The following is a 19620-nucleotide window of genomic DNA, read 5'->3' as shown; positions in this document are numbered from 1 at the left end:
GCCCCATGACCGGACCCAAAAAAAAAAAAAGAATCTCTACAGATAGATAAATCAACATAGATTTTTGTTGACACTTAAGGTTTAATATTCTTATTTTAGTGGATATTTAAGATTCCAACAAAAGATTACCTTGATGATTTTGTAGTGCTTGTATGTCTTAAGATTTACACATCTAGAGTTCTAGTATCTGTCCACATATGTAACTAATATTTGAAATTAGTGATATGAAAAAGTACAGAATCCTCTTCCATTCCCTGCTGCAAAGCTGTCATTAAGAGGGCTACAGCTGGGTGCTGGTGGCTCACACCTCTAATCCTAGATACTCAGAGGGCTTGATCGCAGTTTGAAGGCAGCCTGGGCAGGGAGCCCATGAGACTCTTATGCACAATTAACCAGCAAAAAGCCAGAAGTGGAAATGTGGCTCAAATGGTGGAGAGTTAGCTTTGAGCAAAAAACTAAAACAAAAAACAAGAGCTTGAGGCCCTCAGTTCAAGCCCCGAATACCAGTATAATAAAGAGAGAAGGCAGGGGGAGAGAGAAAGGGGGAAAGAGAGAGAGCAATAAAATCCAGCAAGCTGGTTATAGCTGTTGTTCAACAGCACTTATGAAGTATTTTTAATCTAAGAAAAAATTAAGTATTTGAAGGACAGATTAGACCAAAGAACAGAAGTGAGTAGTAGTCAGCTCTATATGAAGGAGCAGGGATCATCAATGGTTCTGATGTTTCACATACTGAGTTGCAAACAAGCTGTTAGAAGTAGCCCAGCCTTCAAGAGGATGAGTCAGCAAGAGTGGGAGTTTGAGGCCAACTTGGACTAGGTGAAACCCTGTCTCAAAAAAAAAAGAGAAAGGGGAGAGGGAGGATGTGGGTAGGAATAAACTGAATCCTCCTAGGGTGAAGCTCTGTCTTCTACTCTTAGGTCTCCAGTGTGGCACATGGACCCCATGACCACCACATCCCCAGCCACTGAGAAGAACATGGATGGTGCACGCGCACACATGTACCTATGAGTTTCCACTTACAGTCACATCCTTATAACACAACCTCCTGGGAAAGGGTGTGTTGTTAAGGGAATCCACAAATATTGAAGATGAAACACAGAATCAAGTCCATATAATTAATCAGGTCTAACAGCACAGTAGGCATAAATTTGTATTGGAAAAAGGATGGGTTTCTGGAATGGGCTCCAGTTTGACCTCAGGTGAATCATAGGTAACTCTAGGAAGTGGTCCACAGCTAAAATAGATTCGACAATGTAGTTTCTACAGGCAGATTAACCTTTAAGATAAGTATATCAGATGCAGATATACGCTTGATAAAGATGTTGAAAAAAAAGTAAAAGTATATAGTAATAACCAAACATTTTCTATACAAGAAAATTCAAACTTCATGGAAAAAAACAGTTTTCATGGCTGCCAATGCCTCTGGTCTCAGTCTGGATTTCTTTTTGCCTCCTTCTTCTGATACGGCCATGTAACCCCACCTAAGGGGAACCAGTGGAATAACAAGACTGAGCCTGAAATAAGATGACAGCTTTCCAACTTTCCCTAAAGCCTGTACTATGGAACAAAAATTTAGAATGTAGCCAGGTGCTTGTGGCTCACACCTGTAATCCCTGCTACTTAGAGGATGGGAACTGGAGGACTTCAATTCAAAGCTAGCCAGGACAAGAAAGTCCACAAGGCTCTATCAACAATTAGCAAGCAAAAGGCAAGAAGCATGGATAACATGGCAATGAGGCAAGTGGACTACGCAAGTGAGAGGCCTGAGTTCAATCCCCAGAACGGATAAAATTATTTATTTATTTATTTATTCTGCTGGTCCTAGAGCCTGAACTCAAGGCCTGGGGGCTACTCTAAGCTTCTTTTGCTCAAGGCTTGTGGTCTACCACTTGAGCCACAGTGCCCTTTCCAGCTTTTTCTGAGTAGTTTATTGGAGAGACGAGTTTCAAGGACTTTCCTGCCCAGGCTGGCCTCTAACTATGAGCCTCAGATCTCAGCCTCTTGAGTAGCTAGGATTATAGGCATGAGACACCAGCACCCAGCTAAATTTTTTAAAAATTAAAACGTTAAATTATTTCAAACTTGCCAGGCATACCATTTCACCATTCTGACATAATAACTCAAATGTGTGATACTCTCAAATCTAACAGTCCTATGAAAATGCTTTTCAAATGGAATGCTAACTAAATGAAAATGGTATTAATCCCAAAACTCATGAAGTTGTTAAAAAAAAAAAATGACCTCTTAGCTGGGTACTGGTGGCTCACATCTATAATCCTAGCTACTCAGGAAGCTGAGATCTGAGAATCATGGCTAGAAGCCATTTGGGGCAGGAAAGTCTGTGAGATTCTAATCTCTAATAAACTAGTCAGAAATAACCAGAATTGGCATTGTGGCTCAAATGGCAGATAGCTAGCTTGATCAAAGGAACTCAGGGACAGTGCCCAGACCCTAAGTTCAAGTCCCAGGACTGGCACACTGGCACCCACGCACCCACACATGCACACACACACACATGCACACATGCACACACACACACACACACACACACACTACCCTCTTAATTTCAGATCAGAAAATAAAATTTCAATAAAACCATGTTGACAATAGAGGTACACAGCTGTATTCCTAGATACTTGAGAGGCTGAGACAGGATAATCACTTCAGCCTAAGAGTTTAACACTAGCCTGGGCAACATAGTAAACATGGAAAGACTATTGTCCTTTATGTTTTGTAAATTATGTGGTTGTGTTTCCTTCAGCTCTCTCTTCTAAAACCTGTAAGGCATCTTCCTCATACTCTGTCATAGTGGGGATCTTTACAAACAGACTTGGAAGTTGAAAGAGAAGAATTTACTCTAGGGGGGAAGCAAAAATTACATAAAAGCAGCAGTGTTTGTGCTGAAAAACCAAACACACAATTGGTTGGCCAAGTTTCAAAAGTACTGTTCAGGAAGGTGTAGAACATAATAGATCAGAACTACCCATGTTCCTTCTAAGCTATCAAACTCAGTGTCAGCCAGCATTACAGCAATTCTCTACATATTTGTACTTACTGCCTCAAATCTAGTGTGTGCTAGAAAACACAACCCACATGCCTATTATCCCAGCAGTCAGGGACTGAGGCAAGAAGATAGCAAGTTCCAAATCAGCCTGGCATAAATAGCAAGACCTTATCTCAACACAACAAAAAAAGAAGCTTGTAGGGGAAAAGGGACGGGAAGTGTGATAGGGGGTGAAATTGACTGGAACAGTATAAACATGTAATGTAACAATGAAATCCCCCCACCCCACCCCCCTATAACTCATAACTAACATAAGCCATTTAAAAAAAAACAGCAACATGGATATGGCCTATAATTCCTCAACTTGGGAGGTAGAGACAGGAGGACCTTGAGTTCAAAGCCAACCTGAACTCTATAGCAAAACCTTGTCTTAAAAACAAGATCCAGTTGGATCTGGTAGCTCATGACTGTAATTCTAGCTAATCAGAAGGCTGAGACCTGAGGATTAAGGTTCAGTGCTGGTCCTGACAGACCAATCTGGGAGACTTTTTCTATCCAATTAACCACAAAAAGTCAGAAGTTGGAAGTGTGGCTCAAGCAGGTGAACACCAGCCTTAAGGAAAAATGTTAAGAGACAGGATTTAGGCCCTGAGTTCGGGCCCTAGTCTGAGCATAAAAACAAAAGAAAAACATGATTCATAGGTGCAATATTTGATAGATCCCTAATTTGGGCACTTCAACAAAAGGCTATATACCACAGGAGTGACACAAGTTAAGGTAGAGTTCCAGTAAATACAAAATTCCTCCCTCTAGCAGGACACCAGTGGCTTATGCCTGTAAATCAGGAGGCTGTGATCTGAGGATCAAGATCAGAAAAGTCCATGAAACTCTTATCTCCAATTAACCACCAAAAAGCTGGAAGCAGAGCTGTGGTTCAAGTGGTAGAGCAATAGCCTTGAGTGAAAATGCTAAGAGACAGGGCCCAGGCACTGAGTTCAAGCCCTATGTACCAGCACAGGGAATAAGGGGGTGGGGCACGCTAAGTAGACTACAGGTAGGACAGGGCAATGTGAGCAGCAGACTCTCAGTGGTACCTGGCTACTGACACCCTTCCAACCCTGAGCTCATGCCTGTCATGTGGGAGAGAGATCAGGGCCTGGAAACTAAGGGTGAGAACTTGAACAAATTGCTCTGTCTTGTTCCCATATCTGCAAAGCAAGAAGTCTGGACTATGTGCCAAGTCTTCCACTCTGCATAAACACACATGACCTCAACTTATCCTGCCAGAACACACAATGAGAACAAATGCTTCTGTAGAGTCCTGATAATTCCTGTGTGTTCAATTTTGCAAGATCAGCCCTGCTATCCCTCTGCCAATCTCTCTGAGTACTGCTATTTCATCCTTAACCCATGACATACAAAATGCCCCAATGTCAAATCTGTTTTCCCCCACTTTTCTTTTTTTGGTGCTAATATTGGGGCTTGAACTAAGGCCTTTATGTTCTTGCTTGGCATTTTTGCTCAAGACTAGTTCTCGACTAGTTCAAGACTAGTTCTCTTCTGGCTTTCTGGTGGTTAACTGGAGATAAGAATTTCAAGGACTTTCCTGTTCATGTTAGCTTCAAGCCATGATCCTTATGGCTCACCCTCCTGAGAAGCTAGGATTATAAGTGTAAGCCACTGGTTTTAGCTTTCAAGACATTTTTAATTGAGACTTATCAGGGAGTGACTGGCTGACCTCCAGACTCTACTACATTCAAAGGCCACCCACAGGGGATTTCATAACAAATCAAACACCTAGGCATTTTTGTGATAGGCAAATTGAAGTAATATCCCAGGGCAATAGCAACAAAGACATCAACTAAACATCAGTACACCAGGAGGAATCAGTCACAGCATAGAAGTGTTACCTTTTCTTCATCTAGATGGATTCCACTGATTTCAAAATCAAACATAAACAGTTCTGCCACTCGCCTGGAATAAAATAAGTCTCAGGTTACAACGGGTTTAAAAAAAAAGTCTTTAAGTTCTCATTATTAAAAACTTATTGCTGAAAGTTGCTTCAATACATACACACATACACACACACACACACACACACACACACACACACACACACACACACACACACACACACACACAATCTGTTTTGAACAAGGAGCTTTATATCTCAGAAGTCAGGGAACACACCTCAGACTGACAATTACAACTTGCTTGTCATGTAAAAGCCTATTCTTTCATTCACAGAGCAAACCTGTGAAAGTGCACCATTGTAATTACATAAGTATTTCAACTCCATCCAAATCCCAATAATTAAAAACATAAAAGTTTACACTTGGATGGCTTTTCAAAGGCCCCTGCCATGAGATTTTCAGGTTTTCTCCCAACTAGTAGCTCCAATTCCTTGATGCTGGGCCGGAAGATGAGTCTCTTGGCTATGGGGAATTAGTTTCTTGCATTTTAATCTTGGCAGCAATTTCAAATCTAACACTTTTTTCTGTCAACAATGTAATTTTTTTTAATTATTTTGTTTCTGGTTGTAGGTTAACCAAATATTTGATATCCTGGTCTGGCTTTGACTTTTCAAAATGGATATATTTATCTTCCCGATAATTTTGTCAAAGCTATCACTCTTTTTTCTTTTTGTTTATTTTGTTTTTAAACAAGGGCTGGTTTTATAGCCCAGGCCGGCCTCCCATTGTCCATCCTTTCACCTCTGCCTCCCAAGTGCTGCGTTCACAGGTGTGTTCCACCACTTCCATCTTTCATCCCCAAAGAGATCTTTGATGAAGAGAAATGTAAGTTCTTCTAAACTGCTTTTGTTTATCCCTTATGGTGCTAGGATGGAAGCCAGGGCCTTGCCGTGGTAGGTAAGTGCTCAACCAGTGAGTTAAATTCTAGTCTGAGATCTGAAATCCTGAAATTCAATAGACCACATTAGTAGAGTCATTCATATTCTTTCTGAAATAATGTAAAGTGTTTCACTCAAGCCCCAAAACTGGCCTCATTGCCTCCACCTCACATTCATTTCCTTCCTAAACAGCAGAGTATTCTCTTCTCAAGGAAAGGTATTTTCTCTTTTTTCTATTAAGAGAAAATATAAACTGGGGGGGGGGGGGGGGAGGGAAGGGTGGTGCTTTACCACATAGGTTTATCATAGTATTCCATGTAAGTGTAACAGAATGTTTACTAAAGAAGTGTACAGACCCAGGTATGGTAGTGTGCATCTGAATCTTAGTGTTTGGGAGATAGAGGAAGGAGGATTGAGAATTTGAGGCCAGCTTGGGCTATATAATGAAACCCTGTCCAAAGAGTGAAGAGGGGAAGAGAGGAAGAAAGGGGGAGGAAAAGGTGGAAGAAGAGGAGGAATGGAGAGAGGAAGGGATGGAAGTAAAGAGAGAGGGGGAGAAAGGGGAGAGAAAAATAAATATAAAAAACTAAAATCATTAATCCCACCAATAACCTCTATTAAAATTCTGTATTTCCCTCTAACAAACTTTCTATGTTATATTATTATTTAGAATCACCAATTAATTATACTTTTGTATTTAGCTTTTAAAAATAAAATTACATCACAAACACTTATCATTAAATATTGTTCAGAAATACAACTTTTAATGTCTTGTATTATGCATATGGACTTCTGTAAACCTTGTTATGATTCTTAAAACCTATGAATATCTCTTTATTCACTTCATTTCCAAAGGATAAACTCCAAGAACTTAAACTTGGAATCAAAAATTGAGTCAGGCATGGTGGGTCACGCCTGTAATCCCAGCTACTCTGGAGGGCAAAACTGAGAAGATCAAAGTTCAAGGCCAGCCAGGTTTCCAGAACCTTCTCAACCAATATTTGGATCCAGTTACATAGGAGGCTGACAGCAAAAGGATCACAGGTCTAGACCAGCCCCAAACAAAAGAAGTTCAAAAGACTCCATCTCAATAGAAGAAACTGGGCATGGTGACATGCACCTGCCGTCCCAACTACAACAGGAAGCCTAAAACAGGTGGTTCATGCTCTGGGCTTATGCCCAGAGACCTCAACTCAAAAGAACCTTTGTTAACAAAAGGGCTGGAGGAATGGCTCAGTGGTAGACCACCTGCCAAGCAAGAACATGACCCTGATTTCTAACCCAGAACTGCCCCCCCACAAATACATGCATTAATATGTATTACCAAACCATGCACCTGATTTTCTCTACCAAAACACTTGTCTACTGACCAGGAATCATGCAGTAAAAAAACAAGTTGTCCTTCCCTACTGCTGGGAAATGACACTTCAGTCACACACTACATAGATTCTTACAAGGACCTGTCGCTGAAATTTCTCCCTTCTAACTTTGCTCTACTTGATTCTTCTGGCTTAAGAATAATGCACTTCTAAATATGGTCTTTTTATAGTATGATTTGCTATCAGGCACAAGTCCCTTTGGGTACTTTCCTTTACAAGACTTTTCCTGTCTGTACAGCAGATCTATCCTCCATGACTCAAAAGTCACTATAAGTAACAACAAAAAAGTGCATCTAAAGGAATGGACTGGATAGCACCAACCTTCCATTCTCAGCAGAGAGTGCCATGGAGCTTTCTTCCTGCTTATGGAAGAATAGTATGGCTCCACTTCAGTCACTTTTCACTGTGTGTGTGTGTGTGTGTGTGTGTGTGTGTGTGTGTGTGTGTGTGTGTGTGTGTGTGTGTGTGTGTGTGTGTGTGTGTGATGGAGCTTTCTTCCTGCTTATGGAAGAATAGTATGGCTCCACTTCAGTCACTTTTCACTGTGTGTGTGTGTGTGTGTGTGTGTGTGTGTGTGTGTGTGTGTGTGTGTGTGTGTGTGTGTGTGTGTGTGTGTGTGTGTGTGTGTGTGTGTGTGTGTGTGTGTGTGTGTGTGTGTGTGTGTGTGTGTGTGTGTGTGTGTGTGTGTGTGTGTGTGTGTGTGTGTGTGTGTTCTGCACTATGTTTTCCAGAGTTTATTACAAGGTACATTACATTTTTTGTAGCTCATGAAAGGGATTTTTCTCTCTACTATGACATGTATTGTGTTTGTTATATTCTTTGCATATAGAATATATGGTTTTGAAAAATCTCAAGTTAAATGGGTTTCCTCATGGCAGAACTTCACAGGCAGTCAAAGCTACTAAAGTACCCTAAGAGAAGGGACAAAAAGTATGTCAGATTTCCATGTTTAGAGACCTATTGGGACCTTCTGAGAGGGATCTGACTAGCTCAGATCTTTCGATGGCTGCAGGATAGCGGTTCAAGGTCAGCTGAGGGAGAAAAGTCCTCAAGACTTCATCTCTAAAATAACTAGCAGGCTGGGAAGGTGGCTCAGTGGTAGAGTGCTTGCCTTGTATGCATGAGGTCCTGGGTTCGAATCCTCAGCACTACATGAGCAGAAAAAAAAAAAAGCCAGAAGAGGCTCTGTGGCTCAAGTGGTAGAGCACTAGCCTTGAGTTGAAGAGCTGAGGGACAGTGCCCAGGCCCAGAGTTCAGGCCCACGACGGAACCCAAAAAACAATAAAAATAAAAATAAATAAATATAAAATAAAATAACTAGCAAAAAGCCAGGCTGGAGGTATGGCACAAGTGGTAGAAAACGCTTAATACTCCAAGAAATGTATCTGGAAAGATGATAAGCTACTGAGTTCTAATCACCTCTATACACTAACTTAACATGACTTATCCACTAACTTTTATATGTTAATCACCGAAATGTCAGTCTTTAAAGGTGGGTCAGAAGTAACTTTAATTTTTAATATTTTTTGTTGTTAAATAAAGTCAGTACTGAGTATAAATCATGCATGATTAATAGACTTGGGCTTCTTCTCACTTAAATAATGTTGAGGCCTAAAATTACAATTACAGAAACTACCCTGATGACACAGCTAACTAAGAAATAGTATACTGAGCACCAGGATTAATGGGATAAAATGGGATCTAGTTCCTGCCACCTTCTAGTTAGTGGGAATAAAATCCAACTCTAGCCCAGCACTGGTAGCTCATGCCTATAATCCTAGCTCAGGAGGCTGGAATCTGAGGATAGCGGTTCAAAGCCAGCCCGGACAGGAAAAGTCCATGAGACTCTTATCTCCAATTAACTACCAGAAAACAGGAAGTGGCTGTGTGGATCAAGTGGTAGAGCGCTTGCCTTGAGCTGAAGAGCACAGGAACAGTGCCCAGGCCCAGAGTTCAAACCCCATGACAACAAAATAAATAAATAAAATAAAATCCAACTCTGAACCTCATGGTATACAACTCATAAATAGGACACGAGACACATGTAAGATCCATGGTGAGAGCCGACATTAGGTCAAGCAAAAACATGTTAGAAAGTGGCCTGTGGAATCCCAGGGGGTCAGGAGACAGAGAGAGGCCAGCAGAAGGAAGCAGTAAGGTAAAACTAGATAGTGAAAAGAAGTAAGTGTCCCATGACAAAATGCAGATAAACCGATACAAATGGGTGAGAATTATCTAGGCTATGACATAAATACCAAGAGCAAAGAAATGGCAAACTGTACTATGACTATTCTATACACACATTTGAGCAAAGAAATAAGATACCAAGGTCATTTATCCAATATTCCTACATATTGACTTTGGCAAGTAAGTCTTTCAATTCAGTTTGATAAGCTGAGCTTTTTTCTGGTGGTTTATGCCTGTAATCCTGAGACCAGGAGGACTGGGGTTGGAAGACAGCTGGGGCAAAAAAGTCCGTAAGACTCCATCTCCCAAATGAGTAGCAAAAAACCAAGTTGGAGGCATGGTTCAAGTAGCAGAGCACCAGATATGTAAACAAGCCAAGCTAGTGAGGAGGCCCAAGGTTCAAGTCCAGGAACCAGCCCCACCCTCAGTCAGGAGATAAAGCCACCTTGGAGTAAGGAGACAATGAAGAACACCACAGCAGGATGAGGATGGGGCAGGCCCTGGTGTGAATGGAGTAAAAGCCTTCATGTGTAAGGAATCTGACCGGCTCTGCCTTGTCTTTGCCGAAAAACACAACTGACTCAGAGGCCATGTGTTGGTTTCTTCAGGTGCTAAAGGAGCAGAAGCAGACTCACACTGAGAAACTACTGGAGGATGCCCCGAGAGAGCAGGTTATTGGCCTCCCGTCCAGCGGCTCAAATCAGGGGTCCCAGAGGTCCCAGGAAACAGCCTCCAGCTCAGAAGGCTGTGTCTGAACAGTGCCTTCTCTAGAAATGGTCTCATCTGACCTACTCATCAACCTCCCAAGCTGAGCATCTGCCATCTCTGGAAGCTTTGCCTTGTTTTAGCCTTTGCTAGCCATTGTGTATGCACAACAATGTTTTTTTTTTTTTTAATTGGGGTTAAGGTGAGAGGGTCTGGAGAAGGAAAAAAGGAGCTTTCTGGGTTCCTATTTAAGTGGTTTTATGTTTGTATTTTTATACCCAATAAACTACATATTCTCTTAAATTCCAAATAAATAAATAAGTTCAAGTCCTGCCCATATGCAGGGGAGGGGAAGGGGCAGGACCACTGCAGACCAGGGGTCCAGAGTGGAGCTTCCCTGCCTCACCTTGAGAGCCACAGTCTCAAAAAGCAAAAGCAGCATGCACCTACCTGGTTTCAGCATCAAGGGACTCCATGAGTGTTTTGTCAGCCAATAATTTCTGCAGACTCTGGTACAAGTCCACATTGGTGTTCAACCTAGAAAAGGTTGAAAGGAAAGTGAAAAGGAAGGAATTTCCTGTACCTTATTCTGTACATGCAAACAACAGTGAGCCAGGGAATCACACACATGCACACAGGACAAGTCAGGGGCTGCTTTCTATAACCCTGAACTACTTAGAATAGGGGCAGTAGTTTGTTAGGCAAAGGGCCACAGGTTTAAGGGTCTTGGAAGGCAAAGGGTCAGTGGGAAGCCAGCAGGAACAGCAGTTGGGCAGGAGAGGAGACTATGGTAATTGATGCTATAACAAGGAACTAGTCCCTGTGAGCAAGAGGCCCAGGGCTATTTGTTTTATTTTTGCCTAGACAAGCACTTCACCACAGGAGCCATACCCCCAGCCCAATGTCCCCCTTTCGTTACTTTTGATCTTGAATTTTTGCCCTGCAGCCAGCCTGGACTTTGACACTATTTAAGCTTCCAGCATAACTGGGATCACAGGCATGCACCACTACACCCCACAATTCAAATGAGAGAGAGCAAGAGCGAGAGCGAGAGAGAGAGAGAGAGAGAGAGAGAGAGAGAGAGAGAGAGAGAGAGAGAGAGAAGAGAGAGAGAGAGAGAGAGAGAGAGAGAGAGAGAGAGAGAGAGAGAGAGAAAGAGAGAGAGAGAGAGAGAGAGAGAGAGGTATGTGCGCATATGTATGCACATGTGAGCCTATCAGTACTGAGTCTTGAACTCAGACCCTGGGTGCTATCCCTTCTCTTTTTCACCCAAAGCTCTACTACTTGAGCCTCAGCTCCACTTTTTTTTTTTTTTTTTTTGGTAGTTTACTAGAGATAACAGTCTCATAGACTTTCCTGTCCAGGCTGGCTTCAAATTGTAATCTTCAGGTCTCAGTCTCCTGAGTAGGTAGGATTATAGACATGAGTCACTGGCACCACACTTAGATTTTCAGTAAGAGGAAAGGTGCAAGGATGAAGGGGAGGCTGAACTATCATGAAGGTATTGCCATCCTGACTCGGACCCCTTGCTCTGGAACTGGGGCCACCTAGGCTCACTTGGGTAAAGGGAGGCAGGGTGTCAGAACTCAGCACCAAGTTAAGGTGCCACATCCACCTACAAGATGCCCAGTGGCTACCCTGTGACCTGCACATATGAGTTACATGGACCCAGGTCACCATGGATATTGAATGAGAGTGTCTGCACACTCCATACCCCAGTGGACCTGCTGCTGCCACAGATGCAGCTGCCTGCCGGGGCAGGTCAACCACTCATGCCCTGGCCTCCACCTACCTCACAGCGTCCCCCACAGGCCCCATCCTCCTTCCCAAGGTACCAAGGCCTCAGCATCCTTGGGACTCACCAGTGTGCTGGGCTGCCTACTGGTGAAGCCTCAGGAAGGACAAATCAGTAACCACCACCCACCTTTTCCTACCCAGGGATCCAAAGCCAGTCAGCTCTCCAGGTAACTGGCAGAGAAGCAAAGGCTGGTTTTCATATGAATGGAAGAGCTTCTCTGCCACCATCCTCATGGGTCCCTCAAAGGTCAAGCCAATCAGAGCTTCCTCAGTGGGAAGAGGCATGCCCACTGTCACATGGTAGCAGGGGGGACCAAGAAAGAAAGCTAGAGCCACCTTCTGCAGGCCTCCCCACCCCTCCTCCCCCAGAAAGCGGGCAGCAGCTTAGAGTGGTCCTGCACACTTAAGCTCATCTCCCATGCTAGCTTTATGTTAGAAAATCCTGAGATGTTAAACTCTACATTTGCCATTAGTTCTAAACTATACCAAATTTGTAACTTTCATCTCTACAACAAGAAGAAATCAGGTACTCTTTTTGTATTTTGGTGGCCCTCTACTTTGATCTCGGGGCCTTGGGCTTGTTAGAGCCGCACCTCCAAGGACCAAAAAAACGAATCAGTTGTATAGGCAGCCCTGAGAGCATCCTGATTTTTCAAGATGGAGAGATTATCTATGGCTCAGCACTGGGAAGAAGCCAGAAGCAGGGCTCCAGGCAGGGCTGTGAGTGTGTGAGTGTTTCACCTGCATTGGATTGAAGCAACAGCCCCAGCCTTCACCACCAATCCATTGACCCTGCTACAAAATTCAGAAAAGTCACATGGACTGTACCACGTTCAATGGGGAAAGCTGGCAGCTGAGAGTGCTGGGTCTTCCCCAAAGCCACCTCCTCTGCCAACTCACAGTCACACAATGTAGCCTGGGCCCCTATTTTCCCGTCTTAAATCCATGCCAGGAGAGCCCAGGCTTATACACATGACATGGTGCCATGTTCCTCAAGGGCTTTGAGAAGAAACAATGCAAACAACAATGACAGAATGCTCTCTCTGCTGCTGGAAGGGCACTGAAAGGAGTCCTAGTGCGGAAGTGAGCCCCCGCCCTCCCACGGCTCCCCTCCCTGACCAGGGTGCACGCACACCACTGCCCTCTCACTGCGTGGCAAAGATCACACACTTTTCCACCACGGTGCCAATACTGCGACAGGCTTCTTCAGCGGCCTCTCTGAATGCTGGCTCGGGGTGTGCAATTTTCACAAAATCAGCCTAAAACAAACAAACAAACAAAAAAAAAACAACAGCAGGGGATTTGATGGATGCTTGCTTGCTTGCAAGATCCAAGGGAGGAAACAAAAACCTGTGTCTTAACAACGTAAGCTGTGCATTTCCATGATGGAAGCCTTCTTCAGCTAGCAAAGAAAAGCAGCTTCTTCTCAGATATTTATTAATTTAACTCAGGAGTCCTGGGAACCAAGTCTGTTTCATTCCAAAGAAAGTGTATAAATGAACTTCATTTTTAGAGAAGTTTTTCCTCGTTCAAATGAACAAGAAAATCCTTCCTAAGTCTCTGGTTTCAATGAGCATCTAAATCCTAGTTTCAAGTATTTTTAAACTCAAACTGCAATATGTTTTTCCCAGAAAGTATACCAGACACTTTAAAAAAAGAAAAATGAAAAAAGAACTAGTCAGATTGTAGTTCGAACCTAGCCCAAACAGGAAAGTCCCTCAGAAAGAAAGTCTGAGGGACTCTTATCTCCAATTAACCACCAGAAAAACCAGAAGTGAAGCTGTGATTCAAGTGGCAGAGTGTTCAGGGACAGCACTTAGGTGCTAAATTCAAGCCTTCACCCGCCCGCCCCCCCCCCCCCCCCCGCCCAAAACACACACACACAAATCTGAGCAGTATTATTTTAAAAAAATAATTTAACCACATTCAAGGCTTTATGTGGAAAACAAAGGTGCATTCTTCCTACAACCTTTTTAGGGAAATAAGAATTGCTTGTCCCCCATCTAACATAGTACACAACCACACTGCCACTGAGTTCACTAGAATGAAACTTCTTTAAAAAATGAAATCATTTAAAACTAGATTTCATGTGAACTATAAACAACATTTCAGGTGAACAGGGAAATCCAGAGAAACTACTACCTTCTTAAGTCTTCAGAAAAACACATGGCTATGACACAAAACAAAATCACCACAAGGAAACTGGGATTGGTGGCATACACCTGTAATCCCAGCACTGGGGAGGCCAATGTAGGAGGATCAGGAATTTAAGGAAACCCTAGACTACACAGTGAGAGTCTGTCTTAAGAACAAAAAATTCACTACAAAGTAATTTTTTTAATCAAATAGCTTTCAAAGAAAAACCACCTAAATCCATGTTTTGATAAATTATGTCAACTCGAACAATCTGTTAGTACTAAGGCATCAGAAAAATCAACAACATAAGGTTTACAATAGTTTATAAATTATGAATGGATATGTTGCAAAGATTAGCACCAATGTTAAAACTCAAAACCAAAAAGTACACCTACTTCAGTGTATTAAAAAAAGCCTACATATAGCAAATAAAAACCAATTTGAGGAAAACATTTCTATTAAATAAAAAACATGCTTAAAAAAGAAAAAACAAAATGACCATTTTCTGGGAAATAAGTTTGTAAAACTATTGACTTACAATGGTATATTGATTATTTAGGCAGGTGAGATTTTTTTAAATTCTTAAAAAAAAAAAAAAACTCCTTGAATTATCTTACCCAGAGAACAAGACATAAAATAAGTTCTTTATAAATATATTTCATTGTACTTTAAGCATAGTTGAACATATACAACCTAGAAGTTTGTATAACCTTCTTTTTCTTTCATTTCATTTCAGTTTGTTTACTTAATCAGTTAGTTAGGGATTTTTTTTTGAATTTTTTTTTTTTTTATTTTACTGTTGTTGTGGGTCCTGGGACTTGAACTCTGAGCTTGGACGCTGTCCATGAGCTCTTCAGTTGAAGGCTAGCTGTCTACCACTTAAGTCACAGCCCCACTTCTGGCTTTTTCTACTTATGTGGTGCTGAGGAATTGAACCCAGGACCTCATGCATGCAAGGCAAGCACTCTACCACTGAACCACCTTCCCAGCCCCTAGTTAGGGATTTTTGACACAGGTCTCCCTGCGGAGCCACACTGGTCACGAACTCATGACCCTCCTGCCTCAGCCTCCCAAGTCAGGAAATACAAGTGTCTAATGCCATGCCCAGCTTTAGTTTTCTAAATGAGATATAATTATACATAACAAACATTAAAAATTTAAAAAACCCACAAATGGGATAATATATAGGACAGGGAACCTAAATTCTTTTAGTGAAGAAAAAAGCAAGAGAAACTGAGACAGCAACTAACGTTACTTCTGTGATTCTGACTGCCGAAATCAATCTCTGCATAGGTGAAACGTCTTTTCAGATTTCAGTGACACAAGCAGATGAAGAAGGGACAACCCCCACAGCTTCCAATCATGGAAGACAACGTGTCCTAAGCACACAATAGATGGCTAGCACAAAGACCTGGGAAAACTGAGGTCCAAAACATCATTCCTGGGAAAACTTGTAAACCTGAGATAGTCAATCAGTCTTCTTTAAAAATATTATAGTGAGGGCTGGGAAGGTGGCTCAGTGGTAGAGCGCTTGGCTTGCATGCCTGAGGCCCTGGGTTTGATTCCTCAGCACCATATAAGCAAAAAGAAAAAAGCCGGAAGTGGCACTGTGGCTCAAGTGGTAGAGCGCTAGCCTTGAGCTGAAGAGCTGAGGGACAGCGCCTACGCCCAGAGTTCAGGCCCCACGACCAGACACCCCCCAAAAAAAACAAAAACAAAAATATTATAGTGAATACATAATCACCTGAAATGTGCTCGACTTATATATAGGTGAAGAAGGAACTTTTCAGAGAAAACATGAAAACTTTTTGGATGAAAAGAGGATAGGAGTTTGAGGATGGGAGGTGATCAAGAAAGCCAGAACTCCAGAACTCTGGGGAAAGAGAAGAGTTGAGCGGCTGCCTGAGGAGAACACTCAGAATGAGTCAGCCCATGCACAGCCCGCAGTCAGGAAGGGACGGTGGTTTCCAGCACCCAGGTTGGAGCTTGGCCCAAGCAGACCCTCTACATGGAATGAATGTGAAGACAGGTGATGGTACTTCAATAGCATATAGACAGGACTACTCATGAGCCGCCTCCACCAGCCTCAGGAATGACACGTGGCTCTCCCAGGGAGTTCTCTCAGCGATGGACATCTTAGGTGATGAAGATACCTAGCTAGGTAGATTTCTCTTTCATCTTTTTTTTTTTTTTTTGCAAGTCCTGGAGCCTGAACTCAGGGCCTGGGCACTGTCCCTGAGCTTCTTTTGCTCCAGGCTAGAGCTCTACCACTTGAGCAATAGCATCACTTCTGGCTTTTTCTGTGTATGTGGTACTGAGGAATCAAACCCAGGGCATGCATGCTAGGCAAGCACTCTACCACTAAGCCACATTCCCAGCCCTTCTATTTCATCTTTAAATGTAATTTTAAAAGTCTTTAATACAATTTGATTTTTTTAAAAAAAAGTCTTTCCTGAAAAGGCTTATACCAAAAATGAATACCAGGAAGCCAAACTATGTTGGGAAGGAGGTAGAGGGAGGAGAACAGACAAAGGAAGGGAGAGGAAGGGCAGATAAAACAGTCACCATATTCAGTTTACACATGAGCACCTGGGTGGGTTGGGGAGAGATGGGGGAGAATGATTAAAAGAGTGCTGCTCAACAAACATTATACTCACAAACTAATGTGTTCAACTGAAACCCCTTTATACAAGGACTTACATGTAATTAAAGAAAAAAGTGGGGGGACTGGTTTCCACTCTTCTTATGCAAAAAAATACCATCATCATAATCATCTAGGAGTCAGGCATGGTTGGCGCACACCTGTAATCCTAGCAGCCAGGAGGCTGAGATAGAAGGATCTCATTCCAGGCAAGCTGGACTACACAGGAGACTTTATCTCAAAAAAAAAAAAAAAACCACAAAAAAAACCCAGGCACCAGTGACTCACGCCTGTAATCCTAGCTACTCAGGAGGCTGAGATCTAAGGATTGTGGTTCGAAGCCAGCCCAAGCAGTAAAGTCCCCATGAGCCTCTTATCACCAACAATCTACTAAAAAAAAACCAAAAAAACAAAAAAAGCCAAAGTGGCACTGTGGCTCAAGTGCTCTAGCTGTTGAGCACAAAGAAGAACAGTGTCCAGGCCCTGAGTTCAAGCCCCAGGGCCAGCAAAAAAAAAAAAAAAAAAGCATCAATTCTTACATATTACAAGTATATTTCATTGTGTATACATACTAAAGTTCAAATTCTCAATATTACCTTTTCCTGTGCATTTAACCCATGGCTACCAGCATACTTCAAATGAAAACTTATAACCAACAACTCACAAATATTTACAGCTATTTCTAACTATATAGTCTAATATGAATCTTAAACAACAAATTAAAAAAATAAACAACTTCCCTTCAGTGCTAACCACTTGAAAGCAGAGGATATTTTGGTTTGGAGTTTTTTTGGTGCCAATCCTGGGGCTTGAACTCAGGGCCTGAACACTGTTCCTGAACTTTTGTGCTCAAGGCTAGTGCTCTACACTTGAGGCACAGCTCTATTCCTTGGCTTTTTGGTGGTTAACTGGAGATAAGAGCCTCAAGAACATTCCTGCCCCAGGTGGCTTCTAACTACGATCCTCAGATCTCAGCCTTCTCAGTAGGTATGATTACAGAATGAGCCACCAGCGCTTGGCTTGAAAGAACACTATTGAGTCTCAGACAAAGCAACTTACCAAATCTGCCACCCGGCACAAGGCATCAGAGAGCTCATCAAAGATAACCACAGTCTGTGGCCCAGGGGGTGTGGAACAGGCACGCTCCACCAGGGAATCTGCCTTTCTCAGCGCTTCTTCCTGTGCGATGCGAAATCCCTCAGGGGCACTGAGCTCAGGAACTCCAAAAAGACCCTGAAATCCAGAAAACATGTCCAGTTTAGAACTAAAAGTCTGACATTTTTGTTTGTTTTGTTGGTTGTGAGGCTTGAACTCTGGGTCTGGGCTCTGTGGCCCAAGTGGTAGAGTTAGCCTTGAACAAAAGCAGCTCAGGGCCAGTGTCCAAGCCCTGAGTTCAAGCCCCAGGACTAGCAAAAAAGAAAAGAACAGAACCAAGCATGGCAGCCTAATGTCTTCCCAAGGTAAGAAATCAACTAACTGCAAAGCACTACAGGAAATATTGGCTCCCTGTTTGAGTGGTTTTGTTATGGGGTTTATTTTCTGTAAAAAGAAGTTCAGATTGGAAGCCAAAAGGAGGAATGATGCAAAGGGTGACACTGATCAAGATGCACTGAACTCATAATCTGGACTTGTTGAACTGTTGTGTAATTACTTTAAAAAAGAAAACTTTAACAAAGCCAGAGCAGTGAAATAATAGAGTGATGGAGGTGATGAATTACAGGCCCAGACCTGTAATCCTAGCTATTCTGGAGTCTTGAGATCTGAGGATCCCTGCTCAAAGCCAGCCGGGTCAGGAAAGTCCATGAGACTCTTATCTCCAATTAACCACACACACACACACACACAAATGGAAGTGGAGTTGTGCCTCAGGTGGCAGAGCACAAGCCTTGAACAAAAAAGCTAACAACAACAATAAAAAGCGATTCGCTTTTCCGTGGAAGACACATGTGTCCTTGCAAGAAAAAAAAAATTGAAGACAACCTGGTAGGGAACGTTGACTCCTCTAATGTATGCCAAAGAGAACTTCCACAGGGCGCGGCTGAGAGTCGGGACAAGGGACTCCAGGCTGGATTCACTACCACCGCAGCAAGCTCATATGGATGTCGTGCTTTCACTGAGTGGTACATCCCAGACCCCCTTCCCACCCCCTCATCTTGGGCTGGGAAGGTGGCTCAGTGGTAGAGCGCTTGCTTTGCATGCATGAGGCCCTGGGTTCGATTCCTCAGCACCACATAAGCAGAAAAAAAGCCAGAAGTGGCGCTGTGGTCAAGTGGTAGAGTGCTAGCCTTGAGCTGAAGAGCTGAGGGACAGTGCCCAGGCCCAGAGTTCAGGCCCCATGACCGACCTAATAATAATAATAATAATAATGTGCCAGTCCTGGGGCTTGCACTCAGGGCTGCTATCACTTTTCCTGTGCTTTTTCGATCACGGCTAGGGCTCTCCCACTTTTTTAAATTGGTGGTTAACTGGGAGATCAGCGTGTGGCTTCGAGCCCTCACCCTCGCTGGGATTACAGGCGTGCGCACCCGCGCCCGGCTCCTCCCCGCATCCTTACGGCAGGAGGAAGGTGCAGAGACGCACCCACAGCCCTGCACCTGCCACACCCCCATGACTCTGTGGGGTCGCGAGGCCCGGCGTGACCCCCGACCTCCGACCTCTCACCCGGCGCTCGCCGAACAGGTCCAGGCGGCGGCCCTGCGGCCTGACATTGAAGGCGGCGCCCACCGGGGACCAGCTGGTGCTGACCCTGCGGGTCGGGCTCCCGGGCCCGAGGCTGCCCTGGCCGGCTCGGCAGGGCCACGCAGCCGCTACGCCGGCCCCCAGGCCGCTCAGCCTCCGGGTGCACAGCATGGCGTCCCGGGGGGAACCCCGCACGCAGCAGCCCAGCCCCTCCGAGCTCACGCCGCGCGTTTCCAAG

The 19620-nt window shown here is 43.5% G+C and overlaps 1 protein-coding gene across 2 annotated transcripts in view; it reads right to left on the bottom strand.

The window, feature by feature from the left end:
- Positions 1-19620, bottom strand: part of Mipep (mitochondrial intermediate peptidase) — a 111928-nt gene extending 92308 nt beyond the window's left edge. Inside the window, exons 1-5 of one of the 2 annotated variants that reach the window (XM_070003107.1) lie at positions 19365-19620; positions 17763-17936; positions 13097-13185; positions 10580-10666; positions 4918-4981 (exon numbers count right to left, since the gene is read on the bottom strand). In XM_070003107.1, coding sequence (XP_069859208.1) covers positions 4918-4981; positions 10580-10666; positions 13097-13185; positions 17763-17936; positions 19365-19553 — 603 coding nt within the window. In that variant the 5' untranslated portion in view covers positions 19554-19620. Of the gene's footprint in view, positions 1-4917; positions 4982-10579; positions 10667-13096; positions 13186-17762; positions 17937-19364 lie in introns of those variants that run through there. The other variant, XM_070003108.1, reaches the window with a different exon arrangement.

The sequence above is a fragment of the Dipodomys merriami genome, unplaced genomic scaffold, assembly GCF_024711535.1.
Source record: "Dipodomys merriami isolate MVZ:Mamm:240054 unplaced genomic scaffold, mDipMer1.0.p SCAF_6, whole genome shotgun sequence".
NCBI classification, from domain to species: domain Eukaryota; kingdom Metazoa; phylum Chordata; class Mammalia; order Rodentia; family Heteromyidae; genus Dipodomys; species Dipodomys merriami.
This window is presented reverse-complemented; position numbering and strand designations above follow the sequence as displayed.